At 33.7% G+C, this 19,191-nt stretch overlaps 3 protein-coding genes and 1 pseudogene across 3 annotated transcripts; 2 read left to right on the top strand and 2 right to left on the bottom strand.

Moving 5' to 3' along the window:
* The first annotated feature begins 515 nt into the window (after nt 1-515).
* Nucleotides 516-7,472, top strand: LOC106356168 (late embryogenesis abundant protein At3g53040-like). The gene is made up of 4 exons (XM_048737349.1): nt 516-2,327; nt 2,516-5,297; nt 5,396-5,480; nt 7,069-7,472. The coding sequence occupies exons 1-2, from the start codon at nt 2,161-2,163 to the stop codon at nt 3,789-3,791; spliced, it is 1,443 nt and encodes a 480-aa protein (XP_048593306.1). The 5' UTR covers nt 516-2,160; the 3' UTR covers nt 3,792-5,297; nt 5,396-5,480; nt 7,069-7,472.
* On the bottom strand, nt 3,889-4,680 carry LOC106357443 (annotated as a pseudogene).
* LOC106356167 (GATA transcription factor 20-like) lies at nt 6,847-8,511 on the bottom strand. Its single transcript, XM_013795977.3, has 2 exons — nt 7,695-8,511; nt 6,847-7,331 (listed from the first exon to the last, which is right to left on the bottom strand). The coding sequence occupies exons 1-2, from the start codon at nt 8,028-8,030 to the stop codon at nt 7,065-7,067; spliced, it is 603 nt and encodes a 200-aa protein (XP_013651431.2). The 5' UTR covers nt 8,031-8,511; the 3' UTR covers nt 6,847-7,064.
* Nucleotides 8,512-13,515: 5,004 nt separating this feature from the next.
* LOC106354991 (uncharacterized mitochondrial protein AtMg00810-like) lies at nt 13,516-14,428 on the top strand. Its single transcript, XM_048737333.1, has 3 exons — nt 13,516-13,972; nt 14,019-14,140; nt 14,255-14,428. The coding sequence occupies exons 1-3, from the start codon at nt 13,516-13,518 to the stop codon at nt 14,426-14,428; spliced, it is 753 nt and encodes a 250-aa protein (XP_048593290.1).
* Nucleotides 14,429-19,191: the final 4,763 nt, after the last annotated feature.

The following is a 19,191-nucleotide window of genomic DNA, read 5'->3' as shown; positions in this document are numbered from 1 at the left end:
TGTTCTATTCTTTTATTACTTTCATATATTTCTACATGAACTTTGATGGTGTGTTTCTTCTAACCGAACTTGGAATCGCAACGCCGGTGATTTAGGGTATGACTGGTTTCCCCGCTACCACCCGCAAACACAGCTTTTGCGGTTGGTGGCGGTTGTTGGTGTTTTGCAACAATCATTCAAACCGCTCTAAACTGCTTCAAACCGCTCTAAACCGCTTCAATCCGCTCTAAACCTCATAAATTTAAAAACTGGTTCCAGCTAGCGTTTGTGGTTGCGAGATGATAAATTGCTTTTTTAAACAATATAAATACAAAAACAAAAATATTCAATAAAAATTTTAAATTGAAATTATAATAATACTAAAATATATCTATTATATTTTAATTAATATTATAAAATTTGAAAATAAAAATATTTTCTATAATTTTTAAAAATTTAAAACTAGAACTTTCTAAATATAATTTTTATATTTGTTATAATATTATGATTTTTATATTTTTCTAACTATATAAAATGTAAATATTGTCAATTTAATATTTAACAGTTGCTGCATTTGGTAGTTAATCATTCATAAGTATCCTTCAAACGCACCAATTTCTAACCGCATAACTAGTCATACAAATTTCTTAAAACCGCTAAAAACCGCAACTACACGCATCCGCAAACTCTCGCAACCGCAGCCGCTGCGGTTGAACCATTCAGACCCTTAATATGCCAACTTCGGAGCTACATATATATAGTACCAGTTGTGTCTCGGGTTTCCAGCTTTTTGAAGAGACTGTGGATATAAAATCCAAGAACACCAACAGAGAGCTGAACTTGCGACTGAAGATGGAAATTCATTTCCGTGGAGTAGGGTAGTCACTCTTTCTGTAAGATTTTAATTTATTTTTTATTTTTCTAAAACCAAATCATATATATAGTGACACTGTTGAGAGACCGTTCAATTTGGATTTTGTTGAAACTGGGACATTTAAGAATTGTCTAAACTCAGACCGGTTATGCAAGCCGTTTTAGAAACATACTAGTATTAATCTCGTGCTATGCACGAATATATTTTTAATTACAAATAAGACTAAGTTTCAGTTTATACAACTAAAATTACATTTATAAAATTATTTTGATGTTGTTATAAGAAGTTGATATGCATAGATTAACTACGTACGACATATAAAAAAAGTTAGATATTTTTTTAAAAATTACAATGATCTTAATTAGCTTACTGAATATAACTATTATGTTTTACTTTTTATATCTTGTTTGTTCTCATGTGATTTTCTGATTCGTAACCGGTAATCTATAGGTCATTTATCTTATAACATTCAATATCAAAATACCTACATTTTTTCTGTAAAACCTATATATTGTGTAATAGGGAAACAATTAAAACAATTAAAACAATTACACTTTTACCTTTTAACAAAATTTGTTCCCATATCGTACGTGTGTTTGAGTTTTATCTTCCCCTTCTTCTTCTTTTTAGCTGGATCTTATCATAAGCCGAATCTCCCACCATACAAAAAAAGAGTAAAAAGGTATTACTGGAGAATATGGGTTGCTGATATTTTTCAACTGGAGAGTGAAACTCAAAACTGACTTGTTGATGAAGTCACTAATTTTGAATTATGGTATTGAAATCGAAGAGAAAGAGTGTAAATTTTTGTTAATCTGCTTACGATCGATTACGAGTTTGACTGCCAGTTATCTAATTTTAGGAATGTATAGGAATAGGAAAAAGAAAAGGTTGTGGAAGAAAAGAGACGATAGAGGATCGTGGGTGTAGGATATAATTTTATTTTTCATTATTATTTTTAAATGAATTTTTTATTTATAATTATGCCATGTGTCAGAATTTTTTTGGAAAAGTAACTTGTGCTTTAGTATGTCTTTTAATTTTGTGGTCTGCGAGGAGAACGCGGCCAGCCCTAATATAATAGACATGTGGTGAACTCACAGAGACATCTCCAAAACACCACGTGGTGAGCAGTAACCGCTTCTCGGAAAGACCTATGGTCTTCGCTTTAGAAACCTCTCTTTATATGTGATAATAACTTCCAAGGACATTGGAACTAGAATAATCAGAACATTCAAAAAAGGAAAAATAAAAAGTTTGTCAAAGCAAATTTGAAAACGTTGTTTTGTAATCACTGGTCAAAAGAGATGATGGAAAGAAGAAGAACGGCTTTGGCACTGCTGCTGGTAGTGGTGGTTCTGACGTGGCAGAAGGGAACGATGGCGAAGGACGCAAAAAGCGCCGCCGAAATGGCAAAGAAAATGGCAACAGAGACTGTTTCATGGGCCGGTTGGGTCTCTGACAGAATAACCACGTAAGTAATTTCTGAAACCTACTTCTGGTCCAATCAAAACCCTCCATCCCATCACGTTGATTATGTGTTCTGTCTATCTTATTATGGAATATCTCACGTCTAGATTTGGTTTCTATTTCGTCTACATTGATAATTTATTTGGCCGTAATAAGATTGTCATATATAATATTTTACATATTTTTTTTCAGTGGACTTGGTATAAAAAAAAAGGAACCAGAAAGTGCCGCCCAACGCACAAAAAACTACGCTTACAAGGCCGCACAATACATCAAAGACTCAGCGTATGGCATGGCTGGTGATGCAAAGGATATGGCTTATGAAAAGGCAAGCAATGCAAAAGAAATGGCCTCCGAGAAAACTGGCTATGTAAAGGACATGGCTTACGAGCAGGCTGGACATGCGAAGGATTATGCTTATGATAAGGCAGGCAACGCGAAGGACATGGCGTACGAGAAGGCGGGACACACGAAGGATTATGCCTATGATAAGACTGATAATGCAAAACAAGGGGCCTATGATAAGGCAGGGATTGCGAAAGACATAGCTTACGAACAGGCTGGACATGCGAAGGATTTTGCTTATGATAAGGCAGGGAATGCAAAGAACATGGCCTATGAGAAGGCCGGACACGCTAAGGATTATGCCTATGAAAAGGCTGGTGATGTAAAAGAAGTGGCATATGATAAGGCGAGCAATGCAAAGGACATGGCATATGAAAAGGTGGACAATGTGATAGACATGACGTATGACAAGGTGGGATCTGCTTACAGCAGTGCCAAGGACATGGCATATGATAATGCGGGAAATTCAAAGGACATGGCCTATGATAAAGCGGGTAATGCCAAGGACATGGCATACGAGAAGGCGGAAAATGTCAAAGACATGACATATGACAAGGTTGGATCTGCTTACGGCAATGCCAAGGACATGGCCTATGATAAGGCGGGTAACGTGAAGGACATGGCATATGAGAAGGCGGGAAATGTGAAAGACATGACGTATGACAAGGTGGGATCTGCTTACGGCAGTGCCAAGGACATGGCATATGAGAAGGCGGGTGATGCGAAAGACATGGTGTATGACAAGGTGGGAGCTGCTTACGGCAGTGCTGAGAAAGCAAAGGATTACGGGTATGAAAAGACCGGCGATGTGATCAGGATGGCCACAGACAAGAGCAGTGAAGCCTATGAAGGAGCTAAAGAGAGGTCAAATAGTGCCAAAGACATGGTAGCTGATAAAGGGGAAGGTGCAGTAAAGTATGGTAGAGACAAAGCAACGGAAGCAATGGATGAATCTGTTGAGTATATTAAAGAAAAATCACACAAAGCTAAAGATGGAGCGGCCAAAGGGTTCGGAGAAACCATGGACAAGGTCAAGGAAACATCGAAACACGCATATGAAACCGCAAAAGAAAAGGCTTCTCATGTTGCCGAAGAGATTAGGGAGCGTTATGTTGAGCTCTAAAATCAGTTTCTTATACAATTCCAAATTTTAATCAAATCTATTTTCCAAAATGTAAACACAATAGTCTAACAAGGATCTTAGTATATATTAAAGTCTCTTACATTTCTTTCTTCTTGGGTGTTTGCTTATTATTGTGCATCCAAACTTTAAACACTTGTCTTTTCAAATTAATCTCACGACAAAACCGATTCACTTCACTGTCTTCTGGTTTACTCATTCTCCATCCAATCTTCTCAGAAAACTCCTCCATCTTCTCCTTATGTTCTATATTAAACTTTGTCCTAAACCGTTTCTTCGGATGGCATTGAGACTGATCTACTCCATTACCACTAAAAGATTTATGAAACTGTTAAGATCCTCTGTCGATGACTCCGCCGGATCTTTGCCTCCTCTAGCGAAGCTCATCATGACCGGAGACACGTGGCGGCTAACAAGCGGTCTTGGTGAAAGGCCAAAGCTGTTGAATTTAACAACGAACATGCCGTCGATTTTGTTTCGGTGGAAGCTCCGGTGAAAATCACATGCGGCGCAAAGAAGTGACTCCGCCGTGCCTTCTTTTCCGGAAGACATGAACGCGCCGCAACCGTCGATCACGTGTCCACCAGAGCTCGCCGCGTGGTTCCGTTGGCATTCTTTATATCTCACGCTCTTTGTCAGGGAAGTAGTTTGAGGCCTAACGTACGATCTTGGAGCTGGAGCGGCAAAAGAATTGGGGTTCGTATCAAGATCCGGATCCGGATTTGACCCGTTTCTTATGGTGGTGGGTTCTCTTTTTCTGTGGTTTGGGAGCAAGTGTACGGAGGAATACGATGATCTGGGGTTGATGGTTTGCTGATGATTTTTGTCTTTCCATCTCCCATTTATCATTTTTCTTCTCTCTAACCTCCATCTATTTGATCATGAGCTTCTGAAATGAAACCCTAATCTTGTTTAACTTTTACTTAAACAAAGATTGCAACTTTTTGTATTTCTCTCTCTCTCTCTCTCTCTGAAGCCCTAGTTATTTGATTAAGAAATAATCATAGCTCTAGCTTCTCATTAGCTAATCATAAGAGCACCTCCAATGGAGGCTCTTAAGCAAAGGTTCTTTAAGAAAGTCCAAAAAATAAATCAAAAAGAAAAAAAGTGATGATAACCGGTTCTTAAAAGAGAGGTTTTAGAATTGGTAAAAACATGTGTCCTTTTTTTATTGGTTGTGTGTGTCTCTCTCTCTTTCTCGCCTCTTTCTCTCTTTCTCGTCTCTTTATCTCTTCTTCATCATGTTTAAACCTCTAACCTTAATTCTCTCTTCTTCATCATGTTTGATTTCATGTGTATTATCTCAATTTAGGGATTGTGATGTTCTGGTTTGGGAATTTAGGTTTTTTCAAATTTGAGAATCATCTAAGAACAGAAACATTCACACTTTTCTTGAGAGAATCATTGGTGGTTTCCCTGAAAATCTTTAAAAAAAGAGACATTTACACTTGCCTCTATAGGATTAACTCTTTCGATCAAGGCACCAAGGTTCGTCTACTTCATTCTCTCTCTTTCTTTGTAATCAAAAATGAAAATATGTAAGCTTTATTTTCTGAGAAAGTTAACGAATTGTATTGAATCTGCAGAAGGTATGGATAGATAAAAGAACCGGTGGTGTTCAAAAGAATACTTCTTTTCTCCCTAATCTATGTGTTGGTTTGAATACCTTAGGTAAGCTATTCGAAACTATACTCTTTTCCTTCTTAATTGGTTTGTTGGTTAGTTTCTCTTCGAAATATATTATCACCCTGTTTCTTTTGGTTGAACTCCTTTGTACAATTAAATTCCGTCGTGTTCTGATCATATTTGTGATATATATGGGAAGGGATTCATTATGATAACATGTTATGCTCTAACATTCATGTTTTTCAGTTAAAGTTAACATTTGTTTGCCTGGTACAATAACAGCACTTCACTTGATGAGTTTTTCGTCTCTTCTTTTGTTGCTGTCTTTGTTTTTGAGAACACAATGTTATTGTATTGTGTTTGTGTCTTGGTGTTATATATGTGGCATTGTAATGACATTGGTTTTGCTAAGTTTAATGACACAAATCTCTCGTGTTCTTTTATTTTTCTCTTTGAAATTCATTTCAAACTTAATTTTTTTGTTCTTGTGCATTTTAAGAAGATGTTCTACCATTAAAACATCTAATCTTTCTTAAGAACCCATGAGGGGTTTTGTACCATTGGACATCACAAGATATTGCAACTCTAAAAAAAATTTAATTTACAAAATTTTGAAAATTTATAATTAAAATAATGATAAGCATCTATGAGAGGTTCTTACCATTGGAGATGGTCTAACAGAGCATGAAGATGCTGATAAATATCTTGTTCAAAGTTTAAACCTTTTAAATTTTTGACTTTTTCATCATTAGTTTCCCTTTGTGGTAGGCCACCAAAACCTACTAGACTAATCTCAAGTCTACAAGCAATTAGACTAATGGAAACTGGTTTAACTTTATTAAGAGTATTTCTAACAAGCTTTCAAACCTTCAGTTATTTGATGTTTAGGGTTCTCTAACAAATTTTCAATTTTTGAGAGCCGAAATATCAAAATCTTAAAATATTATTTAATTTTTATTATAATTCACATTATTATGTAATTTACATATTGTTTTAGTAATATTAACTTTTGTATCACTTTATTTTACAAATAAAGTTTACTTAAATATTCAACTATATTATTATCTATATGTTATTATTAGTACATAAATATACAAATACGTTAAAACTAAAATTATTACTGTAATAAAAATAATAATATGAAAAATAGGAATATTATGCATATTTGATCAAAAAAAGAATATTATGCATATTTAATTAAATCATTTCATAATTATTTTACGTTTTTCGTATATGTACAAAACAAAATCAAAGTTTCTTGTTGAAATAATGTTTAAAACTTTCATTTTGTAGATCATCTATCAATAAAATAAAGTTTCTTACTTAAAATGCTCTAAAATTGATTAACCCATCGTATACTATGTATATACGGTGAAGGCAACTGGAAACATTATGAAAAGGGTCAATAAAAGAAAAGAAAACAGTACGTATATATATATATATATATAACTTTCAAAAAATTCATGAAAAGAAAACACAAATAGATAGAGTCGAGGTAACACATAAATAAAAACAAAATAAAATGAATTTGACCAGCCTGATTTACTTTGGGTGATAATCTATGGTATAGGACCTTTCATCATCATCGTCCATGATTAACGGTTCTTCTTGTCTCGCTAATACCTAACATCAGTTCCAGGACAGAAAGGAGGCAGCCGTGGCGTCATCAACGAACGGATATTCCATCTCCGGCGCCGGCGAGAAGTACTGAACTCTTTGTGTGTTCTGATGAGCCCACGACGGCGACGACGAAGGATAGTGATGATGATGATTGTAATAGTTTCCACCAGCCGGAATTTCCGCAGCCGATGAACCACCAACGGAGGTTATTGAGTTTCTGGCGGCTGCACGCCTCTCTTCCTTCTTGAATCGGATTCCACACGCATTGCATAACGACTGCGCCGAATTAAACCATTTGTCACATCGAAATAATTAGTGAAATGTATATACATTGCTGATTTTTATTTAGTCATACAAGATATAGATATGTTATAAGTTGGAGACAAAAATACTAAATGATAGCTTACATCTTTATCATTCTAAAAACAAATTATTTTAGCTATAAACTGAAAACAACCTAGCCCTTTTAAATATTTAATAACAACAAAGATTCATAAAAAAAAAGAATTATAAACCATCCATACTTTTTATGATGTGATAAACAGAATATATAATGCTTGCAACAGTTTTAAAGTTTTGAATAACCAAATTGACGCTTTTGCTTTTATCACAATCTAGATACTTTTATTATTAAATTACCTTGGGTCCTTTTGGTCCGTTTCTCCATAAAGGAGTAGAAGTTGTGTCGCAGCTAGCACAACGGCGAGGTAAGTTGTGATCACCGCCGCCCTTCTTGTACGACGTCGTTTTAGCGCTTCCTCCGTGATAGAAGTAATCACCGGACATGTTAGAACTAACGGAAGAATATCTGCGGTGGTCGTCTAGACGAGTGGACGGTGTTCCAAGTGAAAGAGTGCAATCAACAGAAGTTGATGAAGAGAGACTGTTATAAGAATTATAATCTTGATTGTTTTGGTCGTTATTTTCCAAGGAAAAAAACATGGAGAAATTAGGGTTTGTTTGGTATCCCATCATGAAATAGAGGTTTTGGGTGCGAGAAAATTAGAGATGTGTGTGTTTTTTTTTCTGGTTGCTTTGTGAGTAAGTATAAGGTACAAACTGTGACATGGCTACCTATATATAGATACCCTTTGGAAACTTAACGACAAAAGGGATTGGTATGATCGAATCTATTGTAGTGAAGATTACATATTTGTTACTTTATCTAAAGAAAGCAACACTTCTACAATGGATATTCTCAAGGGCTAATCAACTCAGTATTTTTTTAATCGAGTTCTTGCCCTTTTGGGTACGGAACAAATTATTCGTAACTCTGTTTTCCACGCGGCCAATATGCTACAGTGGTTACTAGTTAATCTCAAGCTCTCCAGCAATAACAATATACTACGGGTTAAGTAGTGGGAGCACCACTTTTTCAGTTCTTATATTCAAAACTAGATACATGTTTTGTTTAACACTCTTACCTTTTATTTACAGCAACACAGTTTAACACTCTTGGGGTACAAACTGTTAAGTTTTTGTTTATCATCAACTTCTAACTCAAAACCAATTAAAAATATTTTCAAAAAACAATTAAAATGAATAAATTATTCTTTTATTTTATTTCACTATTTTTCAACAATCGATGTTGGAATTTTATGCTTATGAATGAACATCTGAAACCTGAACAAGTATGTAAGATTTTTTTCCTCAACACAAACAAATAACTTTTATATCAATATCAAAATAATTGAGCGGGCCTTGTGATCCAGTGGTAGTGGACGGGCCTTGGATGCAAATACATTCCTGGTTCGATCCTCCTACTACGGAAACTAAGTCACATTGTTCTGCTTACCACAACTGCGGATACGTCCATATGAAAACCCGGGAGATGGTATGTCGTGGGCTGCACCTCCCACCCGGAGATTAGGTATGTATCTTTAATAGACCCGGGTTTAACCTTTTATTTCTTCAAAAAAAAAATATCAAAATAATTAGAGCATCTAAAAAATTTGTGTCATTTCAGTTTTATTGAATACCTTAGAGCATCTCCAATACATACCTCTATAATTTTCTCTAAAATATAGATCTCTATTATAGAGGAAAAAAAATACTCTAATGTATGACTCTATAATAGAATTCCTCTATTTTAAAGGAAAATATAGAGGAAATTTACTTTTATCTCTATATTTAGAGGTGAAAATAGCATATCTCTATATTTTTTCCTATAAATAGAGGCATACATTGGAACATTTTCACCTCTATAATAGAGTTTTTCTATTTTAAGGAAAAATATAGAGATAAAAATAGGAATGGGTTGGAGATGGTCTTAGGAAACAAATTTTTTATTTTTATTTTTTAGGAAACAAGTTTTACTTGTATATAATTTATTGAATGAGTTGTTTCCTTTTCATGTTTGTTTCAAATAAAAGTGACAAAACGCAAACTATAAAAGTTTAAACATTCTTAAGCAAGATACAGTGAAATTTGAATGAAGTTAAAGAATTCCAAGTTTAATATTTAATGCCACCAGTAGATATAGTGTCGGGAGAGTTGGTCAAAAGAGGCCCACGTGAATGACAGTGTCACGGTCTTCTAAGGAATTGGTCTCTCTCCGATTACGAAGCTCCTTTCACTCATTGCTCTTTTTAATCATCCGACTCAATCTTTCCGCGGACATCTAAACCAATGAAAGAGTTCAAATGGAAGAGCTTTTTTTATTTTTTTTCCAAATGGAAGAGTTCAAATGGTTGTATTCTTAGAGGGATAAAAATTAGTAGAATTACGAATTTTCGATTTTTATTTTATATATTGAACAAAAATTAGTTGAACTAACCGTTCCTGTAATATTTGAGATCACCATTTGAGTTGAAATTTTTTTTATAAGAATCAACTAATCCACTAAAAAGCTAAAATTGTGACAATATTTTGGAAAATAAATTATTATATTCAATTATGTTCAATTAATTTTACTAATTAGAACCATTTGAACTCAAATATAGCTAATACTACTTATATGAATTTTACAGTTGGTCAGAAAACAAAAGGTGGAAAACAGTATTGAATTGTAACCCAATTTAGTTAATTCTAAAATGACATTTTAAAATCTTAAGATTGATGGTTTATTACAATATTTCTTACACAAATCCAACTCGAAATATGTGATTCATTTGCATACAGTTTATATCTTCTGTGAAATACCATGTATAATTATACTAATAGTTATTTAATTTATAAAAATCACTGAAGTGACGAGTTATTTTTTTTATCATCAACTACAGACTCATACTGACTCTATGAACCACTCCGGAAGATCTTAATCCATGTGAACGACAAACGACGGTTACTTCCTGACACTGCGTGCTAGGCTATCCGCTCTTGAATTTTGTGTTTTTGGTACATAGATAATTTCAGATCGTGTGAAACTTTGTACTGAAATGTCTAAGTTATTCGAAGGCATTTGCATATTTCTTATAAGTATGTGTATATTTGATGTATTCAAAGCTATCTCAAGAAAATATCCAAAGACCCAATTTATATATTTATTAAAAATTAATTACATTTTTTAAGAGAATAGAAATGGAACCATTTTCAAATGCTCTAGTTGCACATCTTGAAAATAGCAATATCGAGACTTGTTTGTCGTTTTATAAAAGTGTCATTTTCTACTCTCGGAACTGGAAACTAGAACCAAATACTGAGCCTTCTTTAATATAAAGACTACATATGAGCTTTTGTATGTTAGAAATAAGGAGAACTAGTACTGTTTAAGCTACGAATGAAAAAAAAAGTGTAAAGATAAAGGGAATTGCGAAGTGAAATTCTTGGCAATGATCAAAAGCAACATCTTGTGTTCTTTCTTTGGCTTGGGGAGCGAGAGATTCAGTTGATCAGTCAAAGAAGCAAACTCTAACTCAAAATATTTTTAAAGCAAAAATCAGAAAGGTACAAAACAACTGGATACACCAAACACTCAATTGCTACTTCTTTTTCTTTATTCTCTTTCCCCTATTTTGGGTTATATACTTCGTTTGTTCCTCTCCTAAAGCAGATGATGTTTTTGCCAAGATAAGAATAATAGTATATATCAACAAGAAGCCTAGAAAAAACTTAACTTGAAAGCAAAATGGCTTAGCGTAAGGTGAACTCCTGAATAATTTGTTCTACTGAAATAGATGTGTGCATATAAATAGATAAACTCTGTAATATCTTAGATTTAACAAAAACAAAACTGTCGCATAATATTTTCATCCATTTCTCCTTTTCTTGTGGCGTACCTCAGAATGTGGACTGGCATATTATATACTTAATTAGTCGGAAATGATATGATCAAATAAAGATCCAAAGAATATCAAAGATTCAATAGAGCTAAAGAGGCAGGCTTTAAGCGAACAAAGAGAATAAAATCAGAGTTGTGATTGGTGAGCTAGTTGTTTGTTCAAGAAGACTGCGGTATTATCAGAGATGTCTCTCTCTTACTTCTCTCTAACACATGCACTTTGTTTCATGGAACAAGAAACCTAAACTATGATTACCCCACTACACTCTAATTGTTTGGCTTTGCCAATAAAATTGATACATAATTTTATTATGTTTTTTTTTCACTAGACAACACGAAACTAAGCTATATATTTTAAAGTTGCATTGTTAAAATCTTGAATAGAAGATTTGGTGTATTGTATAACTCATATAGTCATATGTGTACTAAATGTACAATATGATAAACTTTTATGCAAAAAATAATAATAAGGTGTACTGTATAACTCATATGTGTACTAAATGTACAATATATTTGAATTTTGGAAGTAAAATTAATTACATTAAATTTTGGAAGTAAAATTAGTTGCAATTTGTTTTTTCCTTTAAAAAAGTTGAACAATGTTATTACACATTTGAACGACTTGTGCAGACCTATTACACCCTCCACACCATCACATAAGAAATATGTATTTGTTCTCTGACTACTCACGCTATATGTGGACAATCTTGATTAAAGAAAAGAGTGAGGCTTTTGAAAAATTCAAAAGATTCAAGGTGATTGCTGAACAAGAAACTGAAACCGAGATCAAAACTTTCAAGACGGATAGGAGCGGTGAATTCATATCTCACGAGTTCCAAGATTATTGTGATAAAAACGTCATAAAAAGACACTTAACTGTACCCTATTCTCCTCAGCAGAATGAGGTGGTGGAACGACGAAACCGAACTTTATTGGAGATGATGAGAAGCTTCCTAAAACACATGAGCCTACCAAATTATCTGTGGGGAGAAGCGACTCGACACGCCACTTACCTGATCAATAGGGTTGCGACTAGGTCACTTGAAGGGATGACTCCTTACGAAGCCTTAAGAAGTCGAAAGCCAAACCTTAAACACTTAAAAGTGTTTGGATGCGTGTGTTATGCGAGAACAGAAGCTGTAGGGAGAAATAAGCTTGATGATAGACCAAGGGCACTGGTGCACCTAGGAACGGAACCTGGTTCCAAGGCATATCGTTTATTGGATCCAGTAAGCAAACGGATCATGGTTAGTCGGGACGTTCTCTTCCTCGAAGAAAAAGAATGGAATTGGAGTGATCCCGTGACGAATGTAAGACATGATCAGAAAGGAGAGTTTACAGTTGCGTTAAGAGGTTCAAGCAATAGCGGTAGTTCTTCTGCTATCACCTAGAATGATGTAGATATCGGAGATGATCAACTTCATAACGATGGTAACGATCAAAAAGAAGATAGTGGCGATTATCATGAACTAGAAGATGAAGCACAACCCCAACTAAGACAATCGAACAGAGTCACTACAAAACCTATGTATCTTAATGACTATGTATTGGTCACAGAAGCAGAGGGTGAACGATTGTTGATGATCATCAATGACGAACCTTGAGATTTCAACGAAGCTAAAGAAATAAAGTTTTGGGTCAATCGAAAAGAATAAAACTTGGGACCTCGTCGAGCTGCCCACAAGCGTAAAACCTATTGGTCTCAAGTGGATATTCAAAATAAAAAGAAACGCAGACGGTAGCATCAGCAAATACAAAGCGCGGTTAGTAGAAAAAGAATATGTTCAAAAACACAGCATTGACTATGATGAAGTATTCGCTCCGGTAGCTCGTGTTGAGACAATCCGCTTGATCATTGCGCTTGCAGCTTTTAAGTCATGGGAAGTACATCATCTTGATGTTAAAACCGCGTTTCTTCATGGAAAATTAAGAGAAGATGTATTTGTTGCTCAACCAGAAGATTTCATCGTCGCAGGAGAAGAACACAAATTTCATAAACTGAGGAAAGCTCTTTACGGTTTGAAACAAGCCCCTAGGGCATGGAATGCTAAACTAAACAGTATTCTTCGTGGTTTGAGTTTTCACAAGTGTTCTAAGGAGCCTTCATTATACAGAAGAGAAGATAAGGGAGGTCTTCTTGTTGTCGTGGACCTCGTGGTGTATGTAGATGATCTGCTGGTTACAGGATCATCGCTTGAGCTGATATACGAGTTTAAGAAGGACATCTAGAGTAAGTTCGAGATGAGTGATCTCGGGCAGTTAACCTATTATCTGGGAATAGAAGTACATCAGTATAAAGGAGGAATTATGCTGACACAGGCGAGGTATGCACGAAATATACTTGAAGAGGTCGGGTTAAGCGCTTGCAAACTATCACATGTGCCGATGGAATTGAATGTGAATCTGTCAAAAGCACCCGATGAACGAAATATTGATGAAGGCGAGTTTAAGAGAGGAATTGGGTGTCTACGTTATTTACTACATACGCGGCCTGACCTATCATTCAGTGTGGGAGTACTTAGTAGATATATGCAGGAGCCCAAAGAGTCACACCGCGCGGCACTGAAGCAAGTCCTAAGGCATTTACATGGAACATGTGATCTTGGTCTTGTGTTTTCCGGTGGAGGAATTGCGGATTTGGTGGGTTATAGTGATAGCTCACACAATGTTGATAATGATGATGGCAAGAGCACGCTGGGCACGTTTTCTATCTTGATAAAAGCCCTATCACTTGGTGTTCTCAGAAGCAAGAGATTGTTGCTCTACATCCTGTGAGGCTGAATTTATGGCAGAAACTAAGGCTGCTAAACAGGCTATTTGGCTCCAAGAACTCCTGGCTGAAGTCGTTGGAAAGGATTGCCAGAAGGTGACTATACGACTTGATAATAAATCTGCAATCACTCTCACAAATAATCATGTGTTTCATGGTAGAAGTAAGCATAGTCATAGAAGGTTCCACTTCATATGAGAATGTGTCGAGAACGAGCAAGTTGAAGTTGAACATGTTCCTGGGACCGAACAGAAGGCCGATATACTAACCAAGCCTCTCGGAAGAATCAAATTCAACGAAATGAGAAGTCTTATTAGAGTTCAAGATGTGAGTGAAGAAGAGTTCAAGCTTAAGGGGGAGAATGTTAGGATAAGCTTGAAGTGACTTGAGGAGGAAGTCAACTTAATCCTACCAACTTATGGTTATCTAAAGGATTAAGGAAATATCTAAATATTTTTTTCAAATAGGATTAGGAGTTATATAGTTCTATATAAAGAGTTTTATATGTGGTTGCATTAGTCATGAGTTGTGTGATTAAGAGCTTTAGTTTTTGAGTGAGTTTTCTAAAGCTTAATAAAGAAGAGTGTTCTTTATATCTTAATCTTTGAGTTCTATAAAATATATATGAAAATACAATATGTATTATGGTTCCTTTACAAAGTTAGTAAATTTTTAGACTTTGAATAAGGGTTTAGAGTAGAATGATTGATAGGATATCAGTGACATGTGATACACATGAATTTTTATTATATGCTATATGACAGTGTATATAGATTTATGTTTTCGATATTATAATGTGACACTGTCTGTAAATGAGGCAAGATATAAGAACGTGTTGGTAAAGATATATATTAATTTCAAAATAATTATACCAAACCGAGCACAAATTATAACTCACTGATTTCAATTAATTTGCTTTGATATTGGATATCGGATTTATCAAGATTAGGTGTGTATTAGAAGGCAAAAAATTAAAAAAAAAAAAACAAATAACAACATTTATTATGATATAGTTAGAAAAATATAAGGTAGTACCAAAAATAATAATTAGTTACTAATAGGTGCAACAACTTTTTTAAGTATATTTTTGGGGATGATTATCTTTTAATAATATACTAGATTTTGATCCGCGCTTAAAAAACGCGGGTTTGTTTTTTCATTTATAAGAAAACAAATAATTTAAAAGTTGTTCTATAATAACTTTAGTTTCAAGAATTTTTTTCATATCCGACCCATATCCGTTGTCGAACCGTAGACCCAGTACGTTGTATATAACCTGGTTTGGATTTAATGAAAAAAATCTTTAATTAAAAATTTGATAGAACCCGGTAAAACCCAAAAATTCGCTATTAACCCGCGATCTGATATCAGTGATCCAATGAAAACACCAAATATCTAATAATATTTTTAAAAGTTTTTGATTAAATTTTTCATAACCTTTTTAATATTATTTAAACTTGTGATTCCTTAGATTTTGATAAAAATTTATTATGTCACCTAAATAAAAATGATAATGTAAAAAACCTTTGATATGACATTATTAGTTTATTTTCGTTATTAATAATCTATTATAAGTTTATATTTTTATTTCAGATTTTAAATTTGATTTTAAATTTTAAATTTAATTTTATGGTAATTTTTAAAATATTCTTAAACACTCATAATTGATATATCAATTTTATGTATAAAATGACATAGTAAATAATATTTTTTAAACCCATAAGTCCAATTTGATTTGTAGTTAAATATATAGTCTTTACTTATATAAGTCCAAAAACGTAATGATTGTTTTGCCATTAGTGATTATTTAACTCTCTTTAAAATAATATTTTATTAAAGGTATAATTCGGTTTCAGTGATGATCTTCTTTTAATGGTATTGATTATTTTTATTATTGTTATAGTTTTTTATTATGAATCAACCATGATTTCTTCTATAATACATAATAATTAACATATCTTATAAATTTTAAAGAATGAAGGTCTATTTATAATATTAGGGGTGAGATGGTATAGGCCATCGAAAATTAGGGTATAAATTTTTAAACATTTTGGTTGTTACTAATAAGAGATCTTAAAAGAATCTTTAGATAACATTTTTTATAAAATTTGACGATAGTTATGTAAAGCTATTAAGATAAAAATATATCAACATCAATAATTTTCAAAATCGTGTATAATACACAATCTAAAAACATGCATATATTTAGGATTCCAAAAAAGTCTCAATATTAAAGTATAAACTGTGTGTTTATTATTTCTGTTGCAGGGTTTGGTTTTGTATTTGTAATTCAACAAATGTAACGAAAAACACAATCTTAATTCTTATAATTAAGTTTTTAATATGAATCGAATAAGATGATAAAGAAATGAATGTATAAAATTGTTTTGACATATAAAATGAATGTATAAAATTGTGAGTGATTTACATTCAAGGTCACTTTTTGAATTTTTGTTACATTCAAGGTCATTTTATGCTACTTAGACACTTTCTTTAACTACTTTCTTTCTTTTCTAACTACAACATAACTAGGATAAAACCAGTAGGACCCACTATTTTATTTAATCCTCTACTCATCACTTCACCAACTATCACCTTCTCCCCGTAATCTTCATCAACCTTCAATTCTCAAATCTGAGTGACGGAGCAGTCGTCTCTTTCTCCACGTGGTCGGGACTGGAGTGTGTCCACCGGAATTGTCGTGGCTTCAGTCACAGATCAGAGAGAAAACGTGACGGAGTAGCCGGAGAGCTCCATTACAATCCGCCTCAAGAAACAGTCATCTCATCCTTGTTGTGGTCGTCATGATCGGGACCGGAGTCATGGTCGCCGGAATCGTCAAGGCTTTAGTCGCAGATCAAAGACAAAGCTTGATTTTAGCAACAATGGCAGATTTATATTATTTGCACCTCTGGTCTTTCCATTCTTGTTAATTCTCAAATTTGTCTCAAACTGCTAATTTATTCAAGTTTCTTTACAATTAGCCCCAAAGCTTTTAATTGTGCAATCTAAACTAAGCCCCATATAAGTTTTAAATACATGTGCAAGAATCCACATGTACACCTAATAAGTTTTTTTGATACATTTACAATTTGCAATGTCCATCATTTCACAAAAAATCTCATGTACACCAGGGTAAAAAATGTCATGGTTTTAATTTTTGTTTTCAAAATTTTGGGAAGTTTTTGTCAGCGAAACTATCGATTTAAAAAGGAAATTTAATTATTATAAAATGTAATATGTATACAGTATCCACACATATGATGTATATAATACTATGTACACAATTTGTTTCCATTCTTATGTACATCGATACACATGTACATCAGTTAATATGAGCAGAAATAAAAAATGAAGGGCCATTTATTAGGAGGAGCTGGGATAAAGAATCAAGAAGTTAGATGTTAATTAGTCTAATTAGATAATATATTTGTGTACGTAAATACACGTGTACACATTTTCACATTGTACAACAATTACAGATGTACATGTGTACATCATATATTAATAAAAAAATATACCATGAAATCATGTTTACCCTTTAAAATACCGATGCGTGTTTTTTTTTTGAAACCCCAATGCAAATTTTCCGTCAAACCGCTAAAATCATATTTTCCCACAAATTTGTTTTTACCTCTACTTCTTAATTTAAAATGCTAAAACTGTAACATTATTTTTTTTATTGGGTTAAATTAACAGATATTTATTTTGCAACTAATTATGTCACTTTAATTATTAAATGGATAGATAAAACATTCCACTATAAAAATTGTAGTAAAAATTGTGAAATCGCTTTTTAATCAAAGCCAAAAATATTATACTATTAACATGTACACTAGTTCATTTGTACAACGAGAAACATGTACAACATTTCACAAAAAAACGATTCAATGGCTTATATCGTCAACGTGTACACATGTTTCACTATCCACATGTACACCATTTCACAAAAACTCCTATGTACACTGGTTCATTTGTACACCGAATAGAGTTTATCATTCATTTGAAAATTTGAACAGCCAATATAGTCTAATACAAACTAAAATCGTCTATCATAAACACGAGTGGGTGGGATTCATGTGAAAAATAAGTGATTCAAGTATTGGGGTTAATTTGCATCTCTAAAAAGCATTAAGGTTAAAATCAAATAATATAAAAATTAAGGGACCAGATGTGCAAAAACACTAAAGGTAGCCATTGTCTTTCTCGAGCTTTTCATGATGGTTGAAGGGCATGACAGAGAGGAACGGAGGTCATGGCGATGATGAATCACGCCTAGAAAGAAGAAACTGGAACACGATGCGGAGGATTGACTTCAAGTGAGAACGCGACGGAGTTATGGGTGTGACACCATGAGGAAGACGACAGTGAGTTGGATATCAAGCTTGCATGAGTTTCTCTGGCTATTTCGGAGCAATAACAAAGCACGGCGACACGAGAAAACAAAGACGCCATGGTTGAAGCTTGAACGGATCTCTGCCGTCGTCGTGGTATATATCACAATTACACCACCATTAGAGATGCAACTTTACATATCTCAAAAGATAAATCAAATCGTAGAAATAATAATTAAATCCAAGATTTTTAAACAAATTTTTTGAAGAATCAGATTTGATTTAACAAAAATAAATTAAATTTGGGAGGAAGAAGACGAAGAAGAAAGTTCTTTGGGACCCATTTTATTTTAGTTAGCATAATGGATATCAAAATATTAGCTTTTTAGTTAGTGAGTGAAAAGTAGATTTAGTTAGAAAAAAAGTGTGTGAGTAGTGACAAGTGACCTATAGTGTAATTGTAAACTACAAAAGTGACTCATGGCGTAAATCTTTCTAAAATTGTTTTGATGTTAAGAACTTGATGCTCTAATGGACGAGATGAAATATAAGATTGCTTTATACATGCCCCCGCTGAAAATCATTTGATCTCATTGAATAACATGTGTATGGAAAAAATATTTGATAAAAAAAATATTAAACATCACATTGATGCCTCTCTGCAAAGAACTTGATGCTTTAATAGAGGGGGATGAGACATATATGATATGGAGATATGGCCCTTTTGTATTGGAACATTTTATCTCGTTTGATAAAATGTGTGTATGAAATATCAATCGCATAATTTTGATAAAAGTAATTGTTTATACTTAA

The sequence above is a fragment of the Brassica napus genome, chromosome A7, assembly GCF_020379485.1.
Source record: "Brassica napus cultivar Da-Ae chromosome A7, Da-Ae, whole genome shotgun sequence".
Lineage (NCBI taxonomy): Eukaryota > Viridiplantae > Streptophyta > Magnoliopsida > Brassicales > Brassicaceae > Brassica > Brassica napus.
Note: the sequence above shows the minus strand (reverse complement) of the source record. Positions and strands in the feature narration are given on the sequence as shown.